This window comes from Leucoraja erinacea, chromosome 27 (genome assembly GCF_028641065.1).
Source record: "Leucoraja erinacea ecotype New England chromosome 27, Leri_hhj_1, whole genome shotgun sequence".
NCBI lineage: Eukaryota > Metazoa > Chordata > Chondrichthyes > Rajiformes > Rajidae > Leucoraja > Leucoraja erinaceus.
The window spans coordinates 26,215,226-26,241,416 of NC_073403.1; the positions used below are offsets into that span (position 1 = coordinate 26,215,226).

The 26,191-nt window shown below is 43.2% G+C and overlaps 1 protein-coding gene across 1 annotated transcript in view; it reads right to left on the bottom strand.

The window, feature by feature from the left end:
* LOC129710372 (tumor necrosis factor receptor superfamily member 16-like) overlaps positions 1 to 26,191 on the bottom strand; it is a 108,117-nt gene that overhangs the window by 12,467 nt on the left and 69,459 nt on the right. The window contains exon 4 of the mRNA XM_055657329.1: positions 1,427 to 1,628. Coding sequence (XP_055513304.1) covers positions 1,427 to 1,628 — 202 coding nt within the window. The remainder of the gene's footprint in view (positions 1 to 1,426; positions 1,629 to 26,191) is intronic.

The window sequence follows — 26,191 nt, forward strand, 5'->3', positions numbered from 1 at the left end:
ATCGCTTTTATACTAGTCAGAAGGCTGTGGAGGCCAAGTCAATGGATATTTTTAAGGCAGAGATAGATTCTTTTTTTTTTTTTTTAATAATATTTTTATTAGAAGTAGACATATTATAAAGTATAGTTACGTATTATAGTAAAAAAAACTTTTCATATACATCAGTCATACATTATTAACATTTTCAATTGTCGATTAATTCTGCTTCTAGTGGGTTTTTTTATATAGAAAAAGAGAGAAAGAGAGAAAAAAGAGTTACAAATATCAAAAAAACAGAAAAGGTGGAATGGAATACTTATAATACGTCATTGGAGATATGTTCATAGATTATAAAGTATAACTTTTCATCTAATCCTGAGTTCAAGTTTCAGTTGGGTTTTCGTGCTGGGCCAGTCTATCCCTTCAGATAATTAATGAATGGAGCCCATATTTTAACAAAAAGTTCTTGTATACAAGTCTAATTCTTTCTAGATGTAGATTCTTGATAAGGGAATAATGTTTAGTGCAAGGTAAAGCCAGTAAACTCCGATCAGAGAATGGACAGATCTGAGAGGAGTTTAAGAAGAACGTACTTAAATTAAGAAATGTTGGTGTAGGAGTAGAGATTGAAGAGTGTGGAGCGATTGTAATATGTGATTGTAGAGCTGCTTCTGTGGCTGGCACGCAAATGATCACCTTGGTTGGGTGCCATCTTGGAAGCATGAGGGGTCTTGACAGGGAAGAAAGTTTTCTCTTGTGAGAGAATCTAAAACTAAATATCACTATTTTTTTTTTTAATTGTGAAAATCGTCTATTTCCAGTGTAAGTCAAGCAATAATTTTTCTCTGAGAAGATCACAAAACTTTGAGACGCTCTCCATTAACAGGTGGTGAGAACAGAGGGTTTGAACACCTCTTTGATCAGGAAAGGGGTGAAAGACCTCAGCAAACATTTGGTAATGTGATCTTGAGGTTACAATCAGATCAACCATGAATTTATTGTCAGCAGAGCTTTAAGAACCAGATTGTCTCCTGTTGCTTCCAATTCACAAATTTGTAGAAAGTAAAATACTACATGTCTAAAGTTCCTTTGTGTGTTAAGGAACTGCAGATGCTGGTTTACACCAAAGATAGACACAAAAATCTGAGGTAAACCAGTGGATCAGGCAGCATCTCTGGAGAAAAGGAATAGGTGATGTTTCAGGTCAAGACCGGGTCCAGTCTGATAAGGATCTCGAACCAAAATGTCATCTATTCCTTTTCTCAGGGATGCTGCCTGACCCGCTGAGTTACTCCAGTTTTTGGTGTCTATCAGGAGTCCAAAGTCCTGGATGTTGTCATGTTACATATGTCAGTCGTTACAACATTCATTGCAAGTTAATGACTTGCATCATGTCATGGCAAGCATAACCACATGGTTTAAAAAAGACAATGAGGGACAAACCTACCGTTTAAAAGCCACGTACGCCACAAGTCCAACCACAACTGCGGCCAAGATTGAACAGTAGACAGGGATGATGTTGTCGGTGTTGCCCTGCCCAATAAACTGTGGTGAGCTTGGGACTGCCGTGGTAGTCATTATCTCTGTGCTCGTGACGATTTTCGGAGGTATCACTGTGCTAGCTACAGAAGGTCTTGGGCGACGAAGTGCTGAAGAAAGAAAAATGAAGTCCCATTAATTCTCCAGTATTACAACAACTTTCTTCATGTTACCACAATTTGTCTAATTATCTCCCCTTGAAAGTTGATCCAGAAAGGTTTTCATTTACAACTGATAAACCAAACTGTGTTAAACTTTGCTGCACAACGCTCACAATCTTCATCACTCTTATACTAGTCAAATACCTCAGAAGGCTGTGGAGGCCAAGTCAATGGAAAATTTTAAGGACGAGATAGATGGATTCTTGATTAGTATGGGTGTCAGGGGTTGTGGGGATAAGGCAGAACAGGGTTAGGAGGGAGAGATAGATCAACCATGATTGAATGGTGGAGTGGACATGATGGGCCGAATGGCCTAATTCTACTCCTATCACTTATGAACATGAAAATTGGAGCTAATCAAACAATGCAATCACTACATTAAACATTAGGGAAGTATCAAATGATCCCTTTTTACTTAGATTGTAAAAAGTGTAATATCATATTAGAAACCATCGGAAGGGATAAAATATAAAGTGTATAAAATATACACGTGAATGATGTCTGACAATCCTAAAATTATGAAATGAGTTAAGCGTTAGCGTTTTTGATATCAGAGTACCTTTTCATAATTCATAATTATCTGTGGTGAACAGCCAACCAACATAATGCAATAGGCATGCACAAACATGAAAGGTGGCCTGTCACATGCACAATTGTGACCAAAATCAAGAGATTGCTTTATTCATAGTGAATATTTAGAAATTGGATTGAACTTGTATTTGTTGGGCTGAAACTTCATTGCTATACAGAAGTGCGACAACGCATACCTCCAGATTCATGGACAGTTTCTACCCACCTGTTATCAGGCAACTGAACCATCCTACCAACAACTAGAGATAGGTTGTGAGCTACTATCTACCTCATTGAAGACCCTCAGACTATTTTTAATCGGACTTTACTGGACTTTATCTTGAACTAAATGTAATTCCCTTTATCATGGATCGGTACATTGTGGACAGCTTGATTGTAATCATAGCCTTTCTGGTGACTGGTTAGCATGCAACAAAAATCTTTTCACTGTACTTCGGTACACGTGACAATAAGCTAAACTAATAACTAGCATGACATCAAGCAGCCCAAGACACAACCTATGCAATACCATAGGTGGGGACTCCACTCACAAAGGATCCGTTAAGGTGTGGCCTGTACTGTTCATCACAGCCTCCAGCACTTTGCTGCACAGAGTGTCAGCTCTTAAAGGTCCACTACCCGTAGCAGCCAGTCAGTAACAATACCTTTTGTGTTGTCATGGAGAGCAGAAAACCTGTATGTAGCTTGAATGGAGCATTAAGGTCCTGATAAAGAACTGTCCACTCAAGATTTTACTTCTTTTTAAAAAGATCGGCACAATGGCGCAGCGGTAGAGTTGCTGCCTTACAGCACCAAAGAACTGGCTTCTAACGTGCTGTCTGTACGGATTTTGTACGCTCTCCCTGTGACCTCGTGGGTTTTCTTCGGGTGCTCCGGTTTCCTCCCACATTCCAAAGATGTACAGGTTTGTAGATTAATTGGTTACTGTAAATTCTAAACTGTCCCTAGTGTGTAGGATTGTGCTAGTGTATGGGGGGGATCGCTGGTCGGCATGGACTGGGTGCGCTGAAGGGCCTGTTTCCACTCTGTATATCTAAAGTCTAAAAGTCTAAAGTCCAAAAGATCTTTGGGTTTTGATTCCACTTAGATTGCAAGTTGTTAGAGCCAAGTGGCTCTATTGAGCTATTACAGTTCAGGAAATGTGAGTCCACAACACTCATCCAACCATGATCCGAAAATCTCGCTCCAATTTACTGAATGTAGCTGGACGTGAGAGGAGGGTGGTGGGGAATCCTCTGAAGCAGTGAGTCATCCTTCAGGGGTTATGGCACATGTTATGCAATGTACTGCATTCATTTATCATGACATAGGCGGAGACGATAGTGTTAATGTGCGGGGATCGCTGGTCGGTGATGGTGGACCAAATGCCTGTTTTGCTGGATCACTAAACTAAACTAAACAAAACATGTGTACATCCTTGGAGACAATGTAATGCATCTTGTAGAAAATGCAAACATCTCTGTGAAAGCCACTGCAATCTCTCCCTTTGCTTTCTGAATAACTTGGGATAGATCACACCAGGCCCTGGAGATTTATCCACCTTAATGCTCTTTGAAAGCCCCAACACCTCTTCCTTCTTCATCTCAAAATGCTCTTGCGTATTAGTATCCCCCACACTGATCTGGACTGTCCTCCATGTCCTTCTCCTTGGTGAATACAGATACTCATTTAATACCTGGCCTACATCCTCTGACCACGCATAAATTATCTCTTTTATCTTGTGCAGTCCTACCTACTACTGGATACCCTCTTGTTGTTCAGGTAGTTCAAAAAGCCTTGAGCTTTTCTTTAACCCAACTCACCAAAGCCCTTTTTATAGCCCTGTAAGTCCCTTCTAATCACCCACTAGTGTTCTTTCTTCCTTTCCTTATGTTCCTCAAGGGCAGTGTCTGATTTTCTCTTCTTAAACCTTAATATGCTTTCTTTTTCCTTTTAACCAAATTTACAACTTGTTTAGTCATCCAAGGTTTCCTTGCCTTGCCTAGCCATCCTTATCCCTCCTCTTTACTGAAACAATCTGGACCTGAACTTTAATCAACTGGCCTCCAAACAACTCCCACATGTCACATGCAGACGCGCCACTAACAACTGCTCCCAATTTACTCTCTCTAACTCTTGCCTAATAATGCAGGAGTTTTATATAATTCTTTAATAATGTTTTAATAATCTGACTTACTCCCCCAATGTCCAGACTTATCCCAATTCAAAACAATATTCAAACTTATTGTGATCACTTTCTCCAAAATGCTCTTCCGCTGGAACAACAGTTTCAGGGGCGGCACAGTCGCGCAGCGGTAGAGTTGTAGCTTATGCCCACTAGGAAACCTTAACGGAAACCTCTGGAGACTTTGCGCCCCACCCAAGGTTTCCGTGCGGTTCCCGGAGGTTTTTGTCAGTCTCCCTAATGGTCGAAAGTGGTTTCTGCTTCTTCTATGTTCTGGCGATTATTTCAAAAAATTCAAAACCGGCCGCGACTAAAAATAGGTTGCTGTTTTAAAAGTCGGTAATTTTTAAGTCGAAGCCAGTTGCGATGCTAGTTGAAGGTGGTTGCCGGAGGTTGCAGGTAGCGGAAGGTCTTACCTTCCACTACCTGCAACCTCCGGCAACCACCTGCAACCACCTGCAACCTCCGGCAACCACCTTCAACTAGCATCGCAAGCATGGGCATTAACAGACCCCAACTATGGGTGCTGTTTGTATGGAGTTTTATACGTTCTTCCTGTGACCGCGTGGGATTTCCCCGAGACCTTTGGTTTCCTCCCACACTCCAAAGACGTACAGGTTTACAGGTCACTTGGCCCAAAAAATAATTGTAAAATTATCCCTAGTGAGTTAGGATAGTGTTAATGTACGGGGATCTCTGGTCAGTGCAGATTCGGATGCCCAAAGGGCCTGTTTCCGTGCTGTCTCTTTAAACTAAACTGAGCAGTCATCTAGCCAGTTCACCCAGTTTTCATGTGGCCTCACTAGCAGTAGGGGAGGCTCAGGACAGAAAGGTCAGTATATGAATGGGAAGGGGGGGTTAAAATGGTTCACAACCGGGAGATCCAGTAGGCCTTGCCAGGCCGAGCACAAGTGTTCAGCAAAATGGTCAGGTAGACCTGTTTACCTGGACTCTTTTGCCAAAATATCACATAATTCTGTTTTTAATCACCAATTTTTGCACAAAAAGTGTCATAGTCATAGAATGATACATAGTGGAAACAGGCCCTTTGGCCCAACTTTCCCACACCAGCCAACATGTCCCAGCTACACTAGTCTCACCTGCCCTCATTTGGCTCATATCCCTCCAAATCTGTCCTATCCATGTACCTATCTAATTGTATCTTACAACTTTGGGATAGTCCCAGCCTCAACTACCTCTCCTGGCAGCTCGCTCCATACACCCACCACCCTTTATGTGAAAAGAGTGCCCCTCAGATTCCTATTAAATCTTTTTCTATTTCACCTTAAACCTATGGCCTCTGGTCCTCGATTCACCTACTGACCTACAATGAAGCAAGATAAACCAGGAAAAGGACACTTTCTATCCTCAGTGCTCAATGTCTGTATCAATCCCTACCCTCCCCAACCCCCACCATCAGGTGCAGTCCCTGATCAAAGTTCAGACTCCACCGCTCTAACAATGGGAGATTTCCTCTGCGCTCTGTGTATAATTAAGCAGACCATTAATGAATGGATCCACTATTTGGTTGCACAAAGCAGATGTACGCCATCCATTGCAACCTTCCACCCCCCCCCCCCCCCCCCCCCCCCCAGCATCAAATGCACCTTGCCCCACCTGGTGTACCTTGATGTAAATCTTGTCATAAAACCATCTAATAATTTCATTTCCCGAAGCGGTGGTGGTGTATATCAGACCTGTTACCACCTCACGGTCCAAACCAGATGTTTCTGTCACCAGAAAATGTTTTCTGAATTGTGCTACAATCACAGTATTTAAAAACTGTTGTTTTTAAAGTGTATTTAAACACTGCAAGAATTGCTGTGTGATATATACAAAGACTAACATTGAATACCATGACTAATCCTAATGTTAATAATCCATTTAGAACTAGTATGAAATCTTTATGTCAGTGAGATGCTTTGCTGTGCTGGCAGGCTAGGGTGTTTATTTTATGACTGAATTGTTCAAAGACATCACTTATTTGTGTAATCACTTGTTTTACTCATCGCAGGTCACGGGGAGAACGTACAAACTCTGTACAGACAGCACCCGTGGTCAGGATCGAACCCGGGTCTCTGGCGCTGTAAGGCAGCAACTCTACCGCTGCGCCACCGTGCCGTCGAGCACTTACTCCAGCATTTTGTGTTTTTCTTCAGTATTGACAAGAAACAGGTTCGGTATTAGCAACAGTGTAACCTTTGGAGTACCATATTTCAATCAAAGCCGACAAAGTGTTTCTGTTTTCTCAAAGTATAAATCGTTGGTTATCCCTAAAACTTCTTTGAGTGGATACTCTTTCCTCAGATGAAAAAACTCATCCCTACACCACCGGAAAACTGAAACCACCTTGACATAAACATTCCCCTTCGGATATTTTATGTTGCCGAACTTCTTTTGCAGGTTTCGGACGTTGATGTTTGTCAGACTATTCAGGAGAATAGCAGATATTTTCAGTAGACAAAGAACATCTGGTATTAAACTAAGACTCCTGTAACAAAATGGGTCTGTGCCTTTTTCATTAGTTCTTTCTTTCAGTAGTGAACAAGAAACAGTTCGTATTAGCAACCGTGTCCTTTGTAGTACCCTATTTCAATCAAAGAGAAGCCGACAAAGTGTTTCTGTTTTTCCTCCAAGTATAAAGCATCGTTTGGTTAGTATCCCCAAAACTCCTTTTGATACTCTTTCCCCCCTCAATGAAAAAAAGTGTTGCCGAACTTCTTTTGCAGGTTTCGGGCCCGTACGTTGACATTCAGAAAGCGTTTTCACAGGTTGAAATTTTTAAAACATAAACCTGGGGTCCTTAAAACAGCAAGACATAGCAGTGTACTAGATCTGCAATGTAAAAATCAAAAGGAATGTTTAAGTTTGATGGTGAAAGTTATTTGCGTGGGCAGTTCCGAGCTAATTATAGATCTTTAAACCCGACACTAACCCAAGGCATTAATTCTAAATTTCTCCATGGGTGTTGTAATGCCATGGGTATTGTTACTGGCACTTGAACTTGTTTTTATTTTATTAAAATCTTCAAAGGACCGTGAAGAATGTTTTTAAGGTGCCCATTTTCCTCACGTTTCCAGACAGACATGAAGGTGACAGAACTGTACAAAAGGAAGGAAGGAAGCTGCAGAAAATGGAATAGAATGTAAACTTCTACACTATCCCCATGACTATGGTACAGTAAGATTAATGGACAGAATTGATATGGCCAGTTATAAGACCATAAACAACACAATGAGTTTAGCATTAAGCCTTCCTCATTATTTTGGCAGCATTTCTGTAAAGAAGCAATTTGCCACTCATTTGCTGCTTAGTTTAACTAGATTGGTCGGGGAACAGGATCCAATGTGAGACAGGTGAGAGGCTGGAAGTCGGAACGGAAGGTGTGAAAGCAAGTTCAGTAGACAGGGTAAGCAGAAGCACCGCAGGGAGCGAGGGAGGACTGTTGGATTGAATTGCATTTATTTCAATGCGAGAGGCTCGGCAGATGAACTCAGGGAGTGAATAGGTAACGTACAGATTGCATATTATAACCATTCCGGAGTCCTGGTGAAGAGACAGGACTGGTAGTTTAATTACCCAGCGTACAGGTGCTACAGGTGAAATATAGAGGTGAGGGTAAAAGAGGAGAGGGAGTTACTTCTGGAAAGTAGACTATTATCTGAATGGTGGCTGATTAGGAAAAGGGGAGATGCAACGAGACCTGAGTGTCATAGTACACCAGTCATTGAAAGTAGGAATGCAGGTGCAGCAGGCAGTGAAGAAAGCAAATGGTATGTTAGCTTTCATAGCAAAACGATTTGAGTATAAGTGCAGGGAGGTTCTACTGCGGTTGTACAGAGTCTTGGTGAGACCACACCTGGAGTATTGCATACAGTTTTGGTCTCCTAATCTGAGGGATAGAGGGAGTACAGAGAAGGTTCACCAGACTGATTCCTGGGATGGCAGGACTTTCATATGAAGAAAGACTGGATAGACTCGGCTTGTACACGCTAGAATTTAGAAGATTGAGGGGGGATCTTATAGAAACTTACAAAATTCTTAAAGGATTGGTCAGGCTAGATGCAGGAAGATTATTCCCGATGGTGGGGAAGTCCAGAACTAGCGGTCACAGTTTAAGGATAATAGGAAAGACTTTTAGGACCGAGATGAGAAAATCATTTTTTACACAGAGAGTGGTGAATCTGTGGAATTCTCTGCCACAGAAGGTAGTTGAGGCCAGTTCATTGGCTATATTTAAGAGGGAGTTAGACGTGGCCCTTGTGGCTAAAGGGATCAGGGGGTATGGAGAGAAGGCAGGTATGGGATACTGAGTTGGATGATCAGCCATGATCATATCGAATGGCGGTGCAGGCTCGAAGGGCCGAATGGCCTACTCCTGCACCTATTTTCTATGTTTCTATGCTTCACTGATTAAGGTAGTAGCCCTGGATGACATCACTGATGGTTCATCCATTGAGGCTGTATGGATGGAGTTGAGAAAGCAGGACACATGTGGAGCAGGGCGGCACAGTGGCACAGCGGTAGAGTTGCTGTCTTACAGCGTCAGAGACCCGGGCCCAATCCGGACTACAGGTGCTGTTTGTACGTGACCATGTGGTTTTTCTCCGGGCGCTCCGGATTCCTCCCACACTCGAAAGACGTGCAGGTTTGTAGGTTAATTGCCTTCTGAAAATTGTCCTTAGTGTGTAGGATAATGTTAGTGTACGGGGTGATCATTGGTGGACCCAAGAGCCTGTTTTCGCGCTGTGACTGAAGGGCAGGTGTCTGAAGTAATGGTGGGTGGGCCTTTTGAGACCAGTGACCACATCTCCATTGGCTTTAAAATATCATTATTAAGGACAGGCCAGGTGGACGAGTTAATGTTTAGAATTGGGGGTAAGGCCAACTTTGATGGTATTAGACAGGAGCTTGCTAAAATGGTTTGGAGTAGGTTGTTTGCAGGCAAATGGACATCTGCAAAGTGGAAAGCTTTTAAAAGTGTGATGGTGAAAGTTTCACCCATACATGCTCCTGTAGGGCAAGGCAGCTGAGAGTAAGTTTGGGCCCAGCACGGTTTGGGCCCAGCTCCATCCAAGACTGTGAAATTGAATAGAATTGTGGACGCAGCCCAGACCATCACACAAATCAACCTCTGTTCCATTGACTCCATCTACATTTCACGCTGCCTCAGCAAGGCCAGCAGCATAATCAAGGATGAGTCTCACCCCGGTCACTTTGTCTTCTCCCCTCTCCCATCGGGCAGGAGGTACAGAAGTGTGAAAACGCACACCTCCAGATTCAGGGACAGTTTCTTCCCAGCTGTTATCAGGCAACTGAACCATCCTACCAACAACTAGAGAGCAGTCCTGACCTACCATCTACCTCATTGGGGACACTTGGACTATCTTTAATCGGACTTTACCTTGCTCTATATGTTATTCCCTTTATATTGTATCTGTACACTGTGGGCAACTTGATTGTAATCATAGGAACATAGAAACATAGAAAATAGGTGTAGAAGGAGGCCATTCGGCCCTCGAGCCAGCACCGCCATTCATTGTGATCATGGCTGATCGTCCCCAATCAATAATCCGTGCCTGCCTTCTCCCCATATCCCTTGATTCCACTGGCCCCTAGAGCTCTATCTTAACTCTCTCTTAAATCCATCCAGTGATTTGGCTTCCACTGCCCTGTATGGCAGGGAATTCCACAAATTCCAAAACTCTCTGGGTGAAAAGGTTTTTTCTCACCTCAGTCTTAAATGGCCTCCCCTTTTATTGTAATTAGGTATAGTCCTTCACCTGACTGGATAGCATGCAACAAAAAGCTTTTCACTGTACCTCGGTACACGTGACAATAAACTAAACATCAGCAACAAACTACCATGGTCTTTGTATAGGTTGCACTACATACTTCAGTTTGCATTATCATATTAGTATTACTAATAATATATTGCATTATTGATTATTGTATATTTATTTGTTGCTTTGGTGTTTATTGTGCCTGTTTTGGTGCATACGACAATCAAGTACTCTTGATGGGTTTCGACTGTTGAATTACATGATTGTCTGAGTACTCTACACCATACAAGAGTGTTTTGTCCCAGACATTATCTTTATTACAATCCACTCCATTAAAAAACACTAATGTTCAAACAATTCAGTGCTAAGCAATGTTTCACTATGCTGTGGAATTTCCAGACAGTATTGTTCCATAAATTCTAACCCCAGATCCTTAGCCTTTAGAGTCACAGAGTGATGCAGTGTGGAAACAAGCCCTTCAGCCCAACTTGCCCACACCAGCCAACATGTCCCAGCTACACGAGTTCCACCTGCTCGCGTTTTGTCCATATGCCTCCAGACCCGTCCTATCCATGTAGCTGTCTAACTGTTTCTTAAACATTGGGACAGTCCCAGCCTCAACTACCTCTTCTGGCAGCTTATACAGCCATACAGCCACCACTCCTTGTGTGAAAAAGTTACCCCTCAAATTCCTATTAAATCCTTTCCCCTTCACCTTAAACCTGTGTCGTCTGGTCCTCAATTCATTGCCTACTCTGGGCAAGAGACTCGATCTATTCCTCTCATGGTTCCCCTGGTTACCTGGTTTCTCTGACATTTCCCCTGGTTTGTAAAGGAATCTTGGAAATATGAGAGAAAAGTTCATACCATTAAACTGCTCTTTGCAAAAGGGGGGGGGGGGGGGGGGGGGGGGGGGGGGGGGGGGGGGGGGGGGGGGCTGGCTCGAAGGGCCGAATGACCTACACCTTCACCTATCACCCATTTTCTATGTTTCTATGATCCTTCTTCAGTCTGACCTGCTGAGTTGGTCAGCAACTCACCACGGTAGGGGCGGGCTGGCGGGCCGGTGAATGTGAAGGGGGTGTGGGGGAGTGGAGAGAGAGTGGAGGCTTCCCACACTCACACACGGAGCCGTGTGGAAATGAGCGATGGGAGGAGGGGCCCGCGGTCTGAGGGCACGAGGTGAAGGGATCGGACTAATGGCATAGTGATACATAGTGAACGCTGCTGAGCAACCCAACCTTCCTTCTCCTATTTATAGAGGAATCATGGACAAAAAACACAGAGAGCTGACATGTCGAACACTAGCTAACCCCGGATAGATTCTGGGGTCAGCTCTGGTCTCACACCAGGAAGGATGTCAAGAGTTCGTAGGGAAGCCAGAATGGGTGAGCAATGAAAGGTCTTAGTCATGCGTAGACTCTCGGGCTTTTTACGTTGCAGGGGAGGGGAGTAGGAGAGTGAGAGCATGTTCACAATCCTGTGGTGGAACAAACAAGGAGAAGTTGTTCCAAGAGACGTACAACATGGACTTCGGGTGATCACACCTGAGGCAACGGCAGAGAGTGGAGAAATAGCGCTTCAGGAGACCCTTCACAAAGAGGGCTGGGCCTAGCACTGAAGGGGAAACCTTGTAAAAGTCTGTGATGAAGGGCAAGGCAATAGGGTAGATAGACACAAAATGCTGGAGTAACTCAGTAAGGCAGCATCTCTGGAGAAAATGAATGGGTCGTTTCGGGTCGGGGACCCTTCTACAGAGATGCTGCCAGATCCACTGAGATACTCAAGCATTTTGTTTCCATTTTCAGTATAAATTATCCCCCAGTTTTTGGAGGTCGACCAATAAAAAAATAATAATCACCTGCTCCTATCTCTCATGTAGGCTCTACATTCTTAAAAATAGTTCTAAGAAAAAGCATTGAAATCATACTTCTACAATGCACTAAAACATGATTTTAATACATCAAATTTCAAAAAGTCCCTACTGTGGGAACTCCTCCTACACCATCCCCCCTCTCGATCGCTTTGCTCCCTTGCCGGGTAACCCCGAGGCCGGTGATCAGTGATCAGTGATCGCTCAGCCCCCCCCCCACCAATTTCAAAAACGCTCCGCGGCCCCTGCGAATACCAGAGTTTCATTGCCATTCCAAACTAGAGTTGACAGGGTGATTTATTGTCATGTACACCAGGGTGAAATTTAATTCTGTGTTCACATGTTGCTTCTGGAGTAAACAATGGTGATAAATACCATGACTACATAAAATGTGCAGAAGAGGAGAATGGTGCAAGATTGAAGTGCAAAAAGTGAGTAGTGCAAAATAATATTGATGTATAATAATAGAATAGTCAACAAAGTAGTGTTAAACGTAACAGTATGTGGCAGCATCTCTGGGGATGGGATGTGAAAGGTGATTAGTTTAAGAGTCAGATCGCAAAGGGGCAGAAACTGTTCTTAAGCCTAGATGTTAGAGCTTTCAAACTCTTGTATCCTCACCCAGAAGGTAGAGGAGAGAAAATGGAATGGCCAAGCTGGCAGGCATCCTCGATAATAGGGCCCTGGTGCGATGGGCCTGTTGCATGCTGCATCTATGACACTAAGTAACATTATGCTTGGTGAATACGCACTAATCTTGTCAATCCAGTGTTTGTTGAACTCCCATTTCTAGACGATGAATGCAAACACCTAATCCATAGGATGTGAGTATTCCATTGGCCAGAGCTCTGGTCTCCAGTTGCCAGGTCTATCTGGAATGAGGTTCAAACCCATCCCACTGGAACAGGCAGAGGAATGATATCACAATTCACATCCCCTCTTCCAGTGAAAATATTGCCATGGCTGGCAAAGTGCAGTGTTGTTTAAAGGAACTGCAGATGCTGGTTTACACCGAAGATTAACTCAAAAATCTAGAGTAGCTCAACGGATCAGGCAGCATCTCTGGAGAAAAGGAATAGTCCAGTCAAGTCAACTTAATTCGTCACCTACACATACAAGATGTGCAGTGAAATTAATGTGACAATGCCTGCAGATTGTGCAAAAATCTACAGAACAGAATAGAACAGAATCAGTATTTACATAATAGAAAAAAACCCAGCACTTTTAAAAAGACACAACACAACAGTGAATTAATACAGTAAATTAGTCCCTGGTGAGATAAGGGTTTGCAGTCCTGATGGCCTGTGGGAAGAAACTCCTTCTGATCCTCTCTGTTTTCACAGCATGACCGCGGAGGCTCTCGCAGAATAGTTGACGTTTTAGGTCGAAACCCTTCTTCAACTACATATTGGAGTGTTATATGGTTAAGTATAGTTGAAAACGTTATAATTGAGAACAATGGCATGGTTTTCTGTTTTCTACTAATCATTCTCAGATGCAAAAATGTTACTGGATTTTGTATGACTTTTATTTGATATTTTGTCAATGTGGTATCTGTTGTGAAGTTTTTCGTGTGACAAGTAGATGGTTGGTTGAATGCCAGCAATTCCTCTTTTAATGTAAAGGACAGAAAAGTTTGCAACAGAATAATGCACAGTGAAATAATATGGAAATGCGATTTAGAATGGTGAACTTTTTAACATTGCAGTGTTGTTTGTTTTTTTAAAGATTTGCACAAATATTTAATCCAACTTACTCAACAACTATTGGCTCTGTATCAAACCTAACGTCACAGAAGACATAGAAACTGCTGTTTACTTGTTTTTCTCGTTAGTCTCAGCACTGCAAGACAAGATGCGAGTGAAAACGTTGCTGAATTGATCATTTTTCACTTCACGTCAATGGCTTTCTCTCTCTCATTATTATTGCCTGCTCCTGACTATTATGTCATTATTGCAATTGTTATTTCTTTTCTCAGTACAAATACGGCATTTTAAATGGCCTTTTGTCTCTCTTCCCCCTCTCTGTTTTGGAATTGGGATTCATCCCTTGTTTCAAACTTTTCTTTCCCAAGGTCTCAAATGGGAATCCGGAAGAAACTGCCTTGTTCTTTTGCAAACTTGGGATCTTTGATGTAGACCCAAGAAAAGAGGCATGGCTCTGAGTTCAATGCCACTGTAATTGTGGCACAGTGGCACAGAGTTGCTGTCTTACAGCACCAGACACCCTGACTATGAGTGCTGTCTGTACTAAGTTTGTACATTCTCCTGGCGACCACGTGGGTTTTCTCCGGGTGCTCCACTTTCCTCCCACACTCCAAAGACATGCAGGTTAATTGATTTATGTAAATTGTCCCTAAAATGTAGGAAAGAACTTATGTACGGGTGATTATTGGTCGACGAAGAATCGGTGGGCTGAAGGGCCACCTTTATTCAGAGGGTGAATCTGTGGAATTCTTTGCCACAGAAGATTGTGGAAGCAAAGTCAATGGATATTTTTAAGGCAGAGATAGATAAACTCTTGATTAGTACGGGTATCAGAGGTTATGAGGAGAAGCCAGAAGAATGGGGTTAGGAGGGCGTGGTAGATCCGCCATGATAGAATTGCAGAGGACTTGATGGGCTGAATGGCCTAATTCTGCTCCTATCACTTGTGACTTAAGGGCCTGTTTCGGCGATGTATCTTGAAACTAAACTAAACTAAACTAAACTAAACTAAACTAAATAGCACCTTCAGGACCTCTCTCAGTATTGTACCAAAATATCAGCTCATAATTCTAGAGTGGGATAAGAACCTGTAACCTTCCAACCATGATGTCTGACTCGTACCATTGAACAAAAGCTAACCATGCTTAATCTCAATCCCAATCTCTTGAGGATGGCATTATTTATATCTCATATCTTCAGAGCTTTATGAGAGCATTCTTACTAGATCCACAGCTAGTGCTTAGAAATATAGAAACAAAGAAAATAGGTGCAGGAATAGGCCATTCTGCCCTTTGAGCCAGCACTGCCATTCAATATGATCATGGCTGATCATCCAAAATTAGTACCCCGTTTTGGGATTTTCCCCATATCCATTGATTCCCTTAGCCCTGAGAGCTAACTCTCTCGAACACATCCAGTGAATCGACCTCCACGGTCTTCTGTGGCAGGGAATTCCACAGATTCACAGCTCTCTGGGTGAAAAGGTTTTTCCTCATCTCAGTCCTTAATGGCCTACCACTTATTCTTAAACTGTGACCCCTGGTTCTGGACTCCCCCAACATCGGGAACATTTTTCCCGTATCTACCCTGTCCAATCCTCTGAGAATTTTATTCCTTTCTATAAGATCCCCTCCCATCCTTCTAACTTGCAGCGACTACAAGCCCAGTTGATGGCTTTTCTTCCATCTCAGTTATATTAAAAGTAGCAAACAACAGAGCAAGGATTAAAAAGTTCCTCCAGCATTTTGTGTTTATCATCGGTGTAAACCAGCATCTGCTATTCCTTTTCTAGGCAAAGAGTTTTTATTTTTGGTATCAAGAACAGATTGATGATGGCAGGGTCAAATAATATAAACACTTTAGGGTTCAAAATATATAGTTGAATGATAACTAAACCAGAAATATGCTGGAATTCTCCTTGCATTATTGTTAATGCAGTCGTCAAGGCATAATTTGTTCAGTCATCTGAAGTTGAAGTGTTGGATTATTCCAATTGCTGTGCATTAGATGTCAGTGTTAAATCTCATCATACCAATCAGACATCACAATTGCCAAATGCCAAACTGAAACGCTTCATAGTGATCATGTGAACGCCACAATTAAGTGGAGCTTGATGACAAGCTCAAGAGCTTTGCTATTAAGCAACCAAATAGAAATTAAATTCCACTGGTTGATTCAATTTGCGATCTCATCAAGATTCATTTAACCAGGATAGTTATCACCTCACATCAAAAAAGAGAGGAACCTGGATGTTTAACTTGATCACGAATTAATAACTTTGCAGGATAAGATTATAATTGACAAATTAATTTCACCTCAAGTATGTGTGAGGTATTGCATTATATGGTTATATGGTTATAAGTAATATAAGAATAAAATAATCTAATGTCTGAACATTTATGTGCATAATAATTTCTCTAGCATTATGTCACTGAAAATGTCACTTAGGGTGGCACAGTGGTACAACTGCGCATCTACTGCTGATGAGCTAATGTAAAAAATGACCAAAATCACTGCTTATTTCTTTTCAGAGATGCTAAATGGTTTGAACACCATCTTTATTTCTCAATCTTACGTAAATTTTGTTTGGTCATAAATAGTGATGGAGATAGTCTTCACTGTTTGAAAGAGATATCATACAAATGAGGCCAAGATGCTATATTTGAGAAAATTTTCATTTTTAAACAGAGGAACAAGATAGAAACCTTTGCTAAGAGAACAGTTTTGCAATAGATCATTCCCTTTGGTTACAGTAATTGCTTTTGTTTCATTACCGCCAGCACCACTCGCGCTGTTGTAAGAACAAGGGGCGTAATGATAGCGATGACTGCAAAACATCAACCAGAAACCGCCATAATCCAGCCCTGACCATTTAACAGCTTAACTCTGCACCAAAATATACAGAGGGCAAGAGATGGCGGAACTGAATTATTGTTCGGTAATCCGATCGGACATGGCCGATGGTTCTATAAACTGTGAAAGCAAAATCTGAGTGATGAACATCAACAGCAAGTGAAGATTAAATTACTGCCTTTGACTAAAACATTTCTATTTTCTGCTTATGGAGCTTCATGGGAAAATTGCAAGCATGGTGTGGGATCTGATATAAATAGCATTCTGTGAGTGAAAGTAATACTCCATCCTAAATATGAATTCTTGGCATTTCCTCTCCAGTATCACAACAGCGCTGTTTTTTTTCCAGCAGTCAGCAATTTCATTATGATAGTTCCCCTTTCTGGTGGAAAGTGAAAGAGAGCCACCAATGCTTTCTCATTAAAGATCTGTGATCAAACATTTGCACTGAATTTAACAAGTTAGTCATAGAGCCATACAGAAGGGATACGGGCCCCTTGGCCCAACTTGTCCAAGCCGATCAAAATGCCCCATCCACGCTAGTGCCATTTGCTTGCGTTTGGCACATGTCCCTTGTGGCATTGCGAATGATGTTGGGCCGACAATGACTAAGCTGGCACTCACAGTAGGGTAAACTCACATACTATGGTTTACAATATAGTGACAAGAAGGTCCAGGTCTGCGTGGGGGTGCTGCCCCTCTTGGTCAGTGCACATGTGAGCAGGCTCTGGCGATCTTGGGCTTGTCCCGGCAGCTCAGTTCTGGTCTGGAAGGAGGAGGCACGATGATTTCTGGCTTGTTCCTGAAGTTCATCCTTGCCTCAAGAGGAGGTGCTGGCGGTCTCAGGCTTGTTCTGGCAGCTTAGTCTTTGCTTCTGTGTGTGAGCACAGTCCTTGTCTGTCTATGGGCAGAGAAGAGGCACTGGAGGGCTCAGGCTTGACCCAGCCACTCAGCCTTGGCTGGCTATCTATGGCTTGGCTCAAAATGGTGGCCCCAGTGGTCTTGGGTATTTCAGTATTTCTCAGTATTTCAGAAATCTCTCTCTCTCTCTCTCTCGCCCTCTCTCTCTCTCTCTCTCTCTCTCTCACTCTCTCCTTCATTCCTTCTTTCTCTTTCTTCCTCTTTCTCTCCTGTCTTTTCTCTAACACTCTCCCTTCTTCCCTTTGGCTGGCTGGGTTCATAAGGAGTAGGCTGACATGGTTCAGGTGGACCAAACTAATATTAGCTAAGTGGACACAGCTCTTTTTACCAATGGTGTTGAGGTTTGGCCTCTCCTGGCCCGATTGCTGGTGTTGGAGATCAGAGCGGCATCCGAGGGAGCGGGTAGTGTCACACTCTTGAAACCTGTCCTATCCATGTACTTGTCCAAGTGTCTTTCTAATGCAGTTCTGGTACGAAAATAATCAATTGGACAATAAGCGAGTTCGGTATTCCAAAAAACACAAGGAATCATGGGATTTGTCAAAGTTCACTTGTGATGAACATTCTCGGCTGCTGTGCTGCTGCGTGTGTACAGACCTGCGTTTCATCCGTAGTCAGGATCGAACCCGGGTCTCTGGTGCTGCAAGCGCTGGTTAATTGCTATTGGACTGTCCCCATCCCCTCTCGAGTGTCCCATCCCTGTATGGGGCGGCCGGAGATGTCCGGAGTGACCCTGGACTGATGGGACAATGGCACGGAGCAGTGGCAGCCCGGGTTACAGTCAGCGCAGTGAAGAAGCGCTAATTCCAGCTCAACTCTGCCTGTACCGCTGGGTTAACCGGCAGCCCTGGACTAACGGGACACTGGCCCGGAGCAGTGGAGTTAGCACTTCTTCTCCGCGCTGGCTATAAGTCTGAGCCGCCACTGCTCCCGGCCGATGTCCCGTCACCCAGGACATCTCCGGCCGCCCCCGGGCAAGGATAGGACAATCGGGAGGGGACGGGGATGGTCCAGTAGCAATTCAACATTGTTTGCTGCACCAGAGACTCGGGTTCAATCCTGGCTACAGATGAAACGCTGGTCTGTATACATGCAGCAGCACAGCTGCCGAGAATGTTTATCGCGTGTGACCTATGACGTGGGCATGCGCAGTCTGAATACCGAACTCGCTTATACAGCTCACTCCCTCCATGACACACTGGTCAACCTGAGAAGCACCTTCAGCAACAGTCTGGTTCCATCAAGATGCAACTCAAAATGCCACAGGAGATCCTTTTCCCCTGTGGCTATCAAACTATACAACTCCTCCCCCTTCTGTCGTGGGGTACACAGACTACCCCCACCACCCTCTCCAATATTTGTACATCCCCAATTCTGGACTTTCCATGCATCACTTTTATTTCATGTCTCATGTATTTTAGGTATTTATGAATGTTGGCAGACCAATTTCCCCCTGGGATAAATAAAGTTCTATCATATTGTAAAGAGCATCTCTAGAGAAACAGAATGAGTGGCGTTTTGGGTCGGAACCCTTCTTCAGACTGAAAGATAGAGGTGGTGTAGGTTGGAGAAACTGGAAGCGGCAAAGGGCCAGAACAAAGCAGGGCTGGCAAGGGATGACCTCAGGAATGGTGGAGTCCATAAAGGATGGAGGGCTAGTCCAGAAGTAATTTACACAGAAGAGAAACTCCATTACCCTCTCTACATCTCACCCTTCATCGCACACACACTCATCAAGAAGCATTGGCCCTCACATGAATATTCTAGGACTCTGAAAGTCGTAAATAACGTGGCCACCAAATTGTCTGAAAGATATCCTTAAAAATAGCAATTCCATTGGCCTTTGTCCTAAATGCTTTGCAGGTAATCCAAGATACACAAGTGTAGCTTTTCCATTCTACACAAGTTGCAATGTTTAGGAAGGAACTGCAGATGTTGGTTGAAACTGAAGATAAACATAAAAAGCTGGAGTAACTCAGCGGGTCAGACAGCATCTCTGGAGAAAAAGAGTAGGTGATGTTTCGGGTTGAGACCCTTCTTCAGATTCTGAAGATGTGATCTGACCCTCTGAGTTACTCCAGCTTTTACTCCAGTTCCAGCTGCTACGGTCAGGCAAACGCCTCCGTTGCCATGCGGTGAGAACGGAGAGGTTGAGGAGGAGTTTCTTCCCAGAGGCAATTCGGACTGTAAACGCCTATCTCACCAGGGACTAACTCTACAGACCGTTTTTCCTTCCATTATTTATTATGTAAAAGAATATGTGTGTTATGATTGTGTTTATAATTTGTTTGGTTGTTTTGTTGTTTGTCTTTTGCACAAAAGTCCGCGAGCATTGCCACTTTCATTTCACTGCACATCTCGTATGTGTATGTGACAAATAAACTTGACTTGACTTGACTTGTTATATCTATCTAAGGTGTAATGTTTGTTTAAGACACAAGACATTGTAGATGCTGATATGTTGAGCAAAAAAACAAAGTGCCTGAGAAACTCAGCAATGACATGCAGCATCAATTCCCTCTACAGATACTGCCTGACCTGCTGAATTCCTTCTGCACTTTATTTTTTTGCACAACAATTATTTAATTTGGTCAATTTCCCGTTTTGCATTTTTGGACCACAAACCTAGCAGGAAGAATGATTCTACTCATGTTCCCAACCCTGCACCAAATGGAACATGAGCATGAACCTGAAGACCTGAGGTATCTGCAATCAGTCTCTCAGTCATTTCTGCTCCACATCAGATGGATCTGGAAACGTAAGGATAGGTTTCCAAATAACACAGGAATGAATGAACGATAATTACTTTGCTTTAGAAATACAGCATGGAAACAGGCCCTTCAGCCCACGCTAACCATCGATCACCCATTCACACTGGTTCTACGTTATCCCACTTTCATATCCACTCCCTACACATTAGGAGCAATTTGCATAGGCCAATTAACATAAAAACCCACACATCTTTGGAATGTGGGAGGAAACTCACGCAATCACAGGGAGAACGAACAAACTCCACACAGACAGTATCTGAGGTCAGTATCAAACTTAGGTCTCTGGCACTGAGAAGCAGCTGCTCTACCAGCTGCACAACCAATGAAATTGAGGTTTTGTGGTTGAATTGAAAGATGCACCAACAAAAACCTGTCTACACTTCAAAAGCCCTTTGTGGTTGTAAAGTGTTTGGGTGCATCTCAAGATAGTGAGGAGAGCAACTTTTGTTTTTTGTTTTATTTCGGCAAGGTGAAAGTTACCAAGGTACCAGGAAAACTACAGACATCCATGCTAAATGGAAATCTTTGACACAGAAGGCAGTGGAGGCCAGGTCAATGGATATTTTTAAGGCAGAGATAGATAGATTCGTGATTAGTACTGGAGAGAAGGCAGGAGAATGAGGTTGGGAGGGAGAGATAGATCAACCATGATTGAATGGCAGAGGAGACTGGATGGACTGAATAGCCCAATTCTGCTCCTATCACTTAAGAACATAAATATTAGAAAATAACATTTTCTGATCGGATACACAAATCAATATTCCTGGAGCATTTTTCACTGTATGTGAGTTATTAGAGTCTGCTTAAACACTTGCACCTTCTTCCTGCAGGTGTCAATATGTGACATTAAAGGAAATGTTATGATTCTGACAACATCTTAACAATATTGCATTTCTCATTTGTAAAAGCAAGTGCACATCATAAAACATTTCACTTTAAAGTTTTGCGCTGTCATTTGTTTGAATTTAAATCTGGTTTTAGACAAGGCTGTGTAAGAAGCATCTCCACAGTCTATCAGACGCCATGGCTCTGCACTTCTGAAATTATGTTGATGGATAGTGTTGTAGGAACAGTTAATGCATCCGTCTGAGAGTCCTCTGATATTTTAGTGGCAAATAGAGGAAGGATTTTAAGATCAATGATTTAATCTAATAGCCTGTATATTACACTTCTACTTATTCTGATTGATTATCAATATTATCAAAACGAATATCAGAATACAAGCTATGATCTTACCAGCACCACCCAAATGCAACACTCAACCCCCTGTGCTGCCTGAAGTTGGTTTGGTTTTAGGAAAATGCTCACAACCAAAAATTGCATTATTTTTTAAAACAGAACGAGTTAAGTTCAGGGAAAATGTTTGATGGTTTAAACTATTAACTAGATTCTGAAATTCTCCATTATTATTTTGTACTTTTAATTCAGCTTCAGCTTAGTAATATTAATGGCAGCCCTTACTTCATTCTATACCAAGTATGGAGTAGAAATCCAGACCCTACTGTTTTATGAATTGTACAAGTTTGAGTATGTTCCAGCCAACTCTGGTATAACGTGCCTAATGTTCCAATAACACTCTGGTATAGGTTTATTATTGTCACATGTATAGTGGTATAGTGTATGCATGTTTGTTGTGCATGCTATCCACACAGATCAAATAATACTATATATACATACCACCAAGCCAAACTCAAGTACAATAGGTAGAGCAGAGGGGAAGATATAGTTCCCAGCATTGTTGCACACCAGTTCCACAGACAAAGACCAATGTCCATAATGAGGTAGAGGTGAATCAGCCATGACCCTAGTTTATGGAAGGGTTGTTCAGAAGCCTGATAGCAGCGGGGAAGAAGCTGGTCCTGAGCCTGGTGGTGCACACTTTCCAACTTCTGTACCTTCTGCCCATCGACAGCAGGGAGAAGAGGAATGATCAAGGTATTTAATTATGTTGGCTGTGTTCCCAATACAGCGTGAGTGTAGATGGAGTTAATCATTGGGAGTCGGGTAGGTATGATGGACTGGGTTACATACATAACTTTCCACAATTTCTTGCGATCTTAGGCAGAGCTGTTCCCAAAACAAGTTGTGCCGTAACCCCACTGTGCTTTCTGTCGTGCATCTGTGGAAGTTTGCAAGAGTCGTTGGAGACATGGCACATTTACTCAGTCTCCCGAGAAAGTAGAGAGAGGTGTTTACATGACTTCTTGGCTGTCACTTCAATGTGGCAAATCCATGACAGATCCTGGGTAAGTTTGACTTTAAGAAACTTGAAGCTCTCAACCATTTCCTCATCGGCACCGTTTATGCTGATTGAGGCATAAACTCCACCATGCTTCCTGAAGTCGATATCTCATTCCGTTTTGCTACTGGCATTGAGGGAGAAGTTGTTGACGCCATCTTACTAAGTTCTCTAACTCCTTCCTGTACTCCATCACATCACTGTTTGTGAACCGACTCTCCATAGTGGTATCGTGTGCAAACTTGTCAAATGAATGAGAACCAAATTTGTCCTCACAGTCATGCGTGTACAGGGAGTTATAGTATGATGCTGAAAACGCATCCTTGGGGGGGCCATCAGTGTTGAGAATTATCGTGGAGGAGGTATTGTCATCTGTCCTCACAGATCGTGATCTGTGGGTCAGAGAGTCAAGGATACAGTGGTGGAGAGAGGTGCTGACTCCTTGGTCCAAGAGTTTGGAGATGAGTTTGGATGGGATTATGGTGTTGCAGGCAGATCTATTGTCAATAAATCAGGATCTGATGTCAGTGTCATAGTAGTCTAGGTGTTCCAGAGATGAGTTTAGGATTGGGGAGATGCCATCTGCTGTGGGTCTGTTGTGACGATAGACAAATGGCAGTGATCGAAGCTGTCTGGAAGGCAGCCATCACCAATCTCTCCAGGCACTTCATGATGGTGGATCATATGAAGAAAGACTGGATAGACTCGGCTTGTACTCGCTAGAATTTAGAAGATTGAGGGGGGATCTTATAGAAACTTACAAAATTCTTAAGGGGTTGGACAGGCTAGATGCAGGAAGATTGTTCCCGATGTTGGGGAAGTCCAGAACAAGGGGTCACAGTTTAAGGATAAGGGGGAAATATTTTAGGACCGAGATGAGAAAAACATTTTTCACACAGAGAGTGGTGAATCTCTGGAATTCTCTGCCACAGTAGGTAGTTGAGGCCAGTTCATTGGCTATATTTAAGAGGGAGTTAGATGAGGCCCTTGTGACTAAAGGGATCAGGGGATATGGAGAGAAGGCAGGTACAGGATACTGAGTTGGATGATCAGCCATGATCATATTGAATGGCGGTGCAGGCTCGAAGGGCCGAATGGCCTACTCCTGCACCTATTTTCTATGTTTCTATGTTTCTATGTCAGAGCCACAGGACGGTAGTCATTGAGGCATCGTTACCTTGCTTTTCTCTGCTATATTGATTGATAATGTGCTGATAGTGTTTTCTTATAGCAGGTGGGAACCGTAAATAAAGCAGTGAGAGGTTAAAGATGTCTGTGAATAGTTCAGCCAGCTGGTCTGCGCTTGTCCTGTGGACATAGCCAGGGACTGCATCCGCACCAGTTGCTTTCCACAGATTCACTCTCAGGGAAGCAGACCTTACACCTGCCACAGTAACCGTTGGTACAGACACCCCCGAGACTGACGGGGCAGGTGGCGTTCCTCTACACCAAACGGGCATAGAATATATTGAGCTCATTGGGGAAGGAGCCATTGTAACCATCGATACTGCCCAACCACAATTTGTAGCCCATTATAGCATGCAAGCAAAACCGTATGGAAGAATAAATAATTCTAGATTCCAGAAAATCTCTCCAAAGTAGTTCTTTTTTTTCCTCTCAGATCGTTGCAGCTTTCATGGAGACAAGATGCTCCGTTTGATACTTTGCTTTCACGACGGCCACATAATATTGGTCACAAAATGATCCTGGGCTTTTCAAAGATTAATTTATTCTATACATACAAATACAAGGGCAGCATGGTGGTACAACAGTAGAGTTGCTGCATTACAGCGACAGAGACCCAGGTTCGATCCTGACTACGGGTGCTGTCTGTATGGAGTTTAAATCTTATCCTCGTGACCACGTGGGTTTTCTCCAGGTGCCCCGGTTTCCTCACACACTCCAAAGATATACATGTATGTAGGTTCAATAGCTTTGGTAAAAATTATACATTGTCACTAATGTGTGGGATAGTGCTAGTGTATGGGGTGATTGCTGGTCGGTGTGGACTTGATAGGCCGAAGGGTCTGGTTCCGCGCTGTATCTCTAAACGAAACTAAACAATGTGGGGTGACGAGAGGGTATTTTTGCAACAAATGTTGAGGCTTTGAGTCAGTGATATTTAGGATTAGCACACATACTTTCAATGTTTGTAATAATTCCTATGGTGAAAAGGCATTATTACTTGTGGGAATATTTTACACTGGTGTAAATCTCTCTCTGTGGATAGGATCAATAACTCCATCTTTACAGCGAGCATTTCACTCCCATGGAATGCTTCAGATGTGCCAAGACCAGCTTATGGCATCCATGGGAAAAATCTGTTTCCCAATCGCTGCTCACTGGAACGTTCCCATCAACAGGTTTTGTAAGTTTCAGAACGCAAGAAAGGATTTTGTTTTTCTATGAACTTCCCTTGCTAAAGTCTATTGGGTAAGAGTGAAGCTGCCTGCGTACAACTGTTGAATATGTTCTGCCGAACAGCATGTACCTTTCTGTACACATAACATGACCAAACTTGTTTGAATATTTCACATGACGGTGGTGTAAACTCACTGGGACTTTGCCTGGAAGCCACTTCTGTCCTTTTACACTCAGCTAAATGGCTCAGTTAATCTCTCCAAATAAGTCTATCCGATGATTAAATGCATATTGTAAACCAGCAGAGTAGGCAAAAAGGATGGCTTAAGTAGGCAAAAAGGATGTAGTTGCTGGCTTAATAAAAAAAAGAAATTAATTTGCTGGAGAAACTCAGCAGGACAGGCAGCATCTCTTGAGTACATGACTTGGTGATGTTTCAGGTTGAGACCCTTCTTAGACTGATTGTAATAGGGGGAGAAAGCTGCAAGGGCGAAAATCCTGGGGGGGGGGGACAGGGTGGACACGTCCCCCCCTGCTTTGAGAGGTGGGGGAGAATCCCCCCCCCCCCCCCCCCCATGTATTGTCATCCAGATTTTATCAGCCGTTTTCTGGGGGCTGAATCGGCCCATTCACGAGGCCTTTCAGTGCCCGGCGCGGCTTAAACTCAAACTGCTGCATCGAGGTGATTGAGGCTCCCGATGTTGAAGCCCCCACCAGCTGATGAAAGACCCCGTGAACGGGCCAATTCAGGCCCACATCCGAAGCCTCACGTGTGTGCACATGCGTGCGCGTGTGTGAATGCGCATGCGCACGCCCGCCAAGAAATTGTGTCCCCCGCATGTTTTGACAGCGATTTCCGTGCCTGGAAACATAGAAACATAGAAATTAGGTGCAGGAGTAGGCCATTCGGCCCTTCGAGCCTGCACCGCCATTCAATATGATCATGGCTGATCATCCAACTCAGTATCCCGTACCTGCCTTCTCTCCATACCCCCTGATCCCCTTAGCCACAAGGGCCACATCTAACTCCCTCTTAAATATAGCCAATGAACTGGCCTCAACTACCCTCTGTGGCAGAGAGTTCCAGAGATTCACCACTCTCTCTGTGAAAAAAAGTTCTTCTCATCTCGGTTTTAAAGGATTTCCCCCTTATCCTTAAGCTGTGACCCCTTGTCCTGGACTTCCCCAACATCGGGAACAATCTTCCTGCATCTAGCCTGTCCAACCCCTTAAGAATTTTGTAAGTTTTG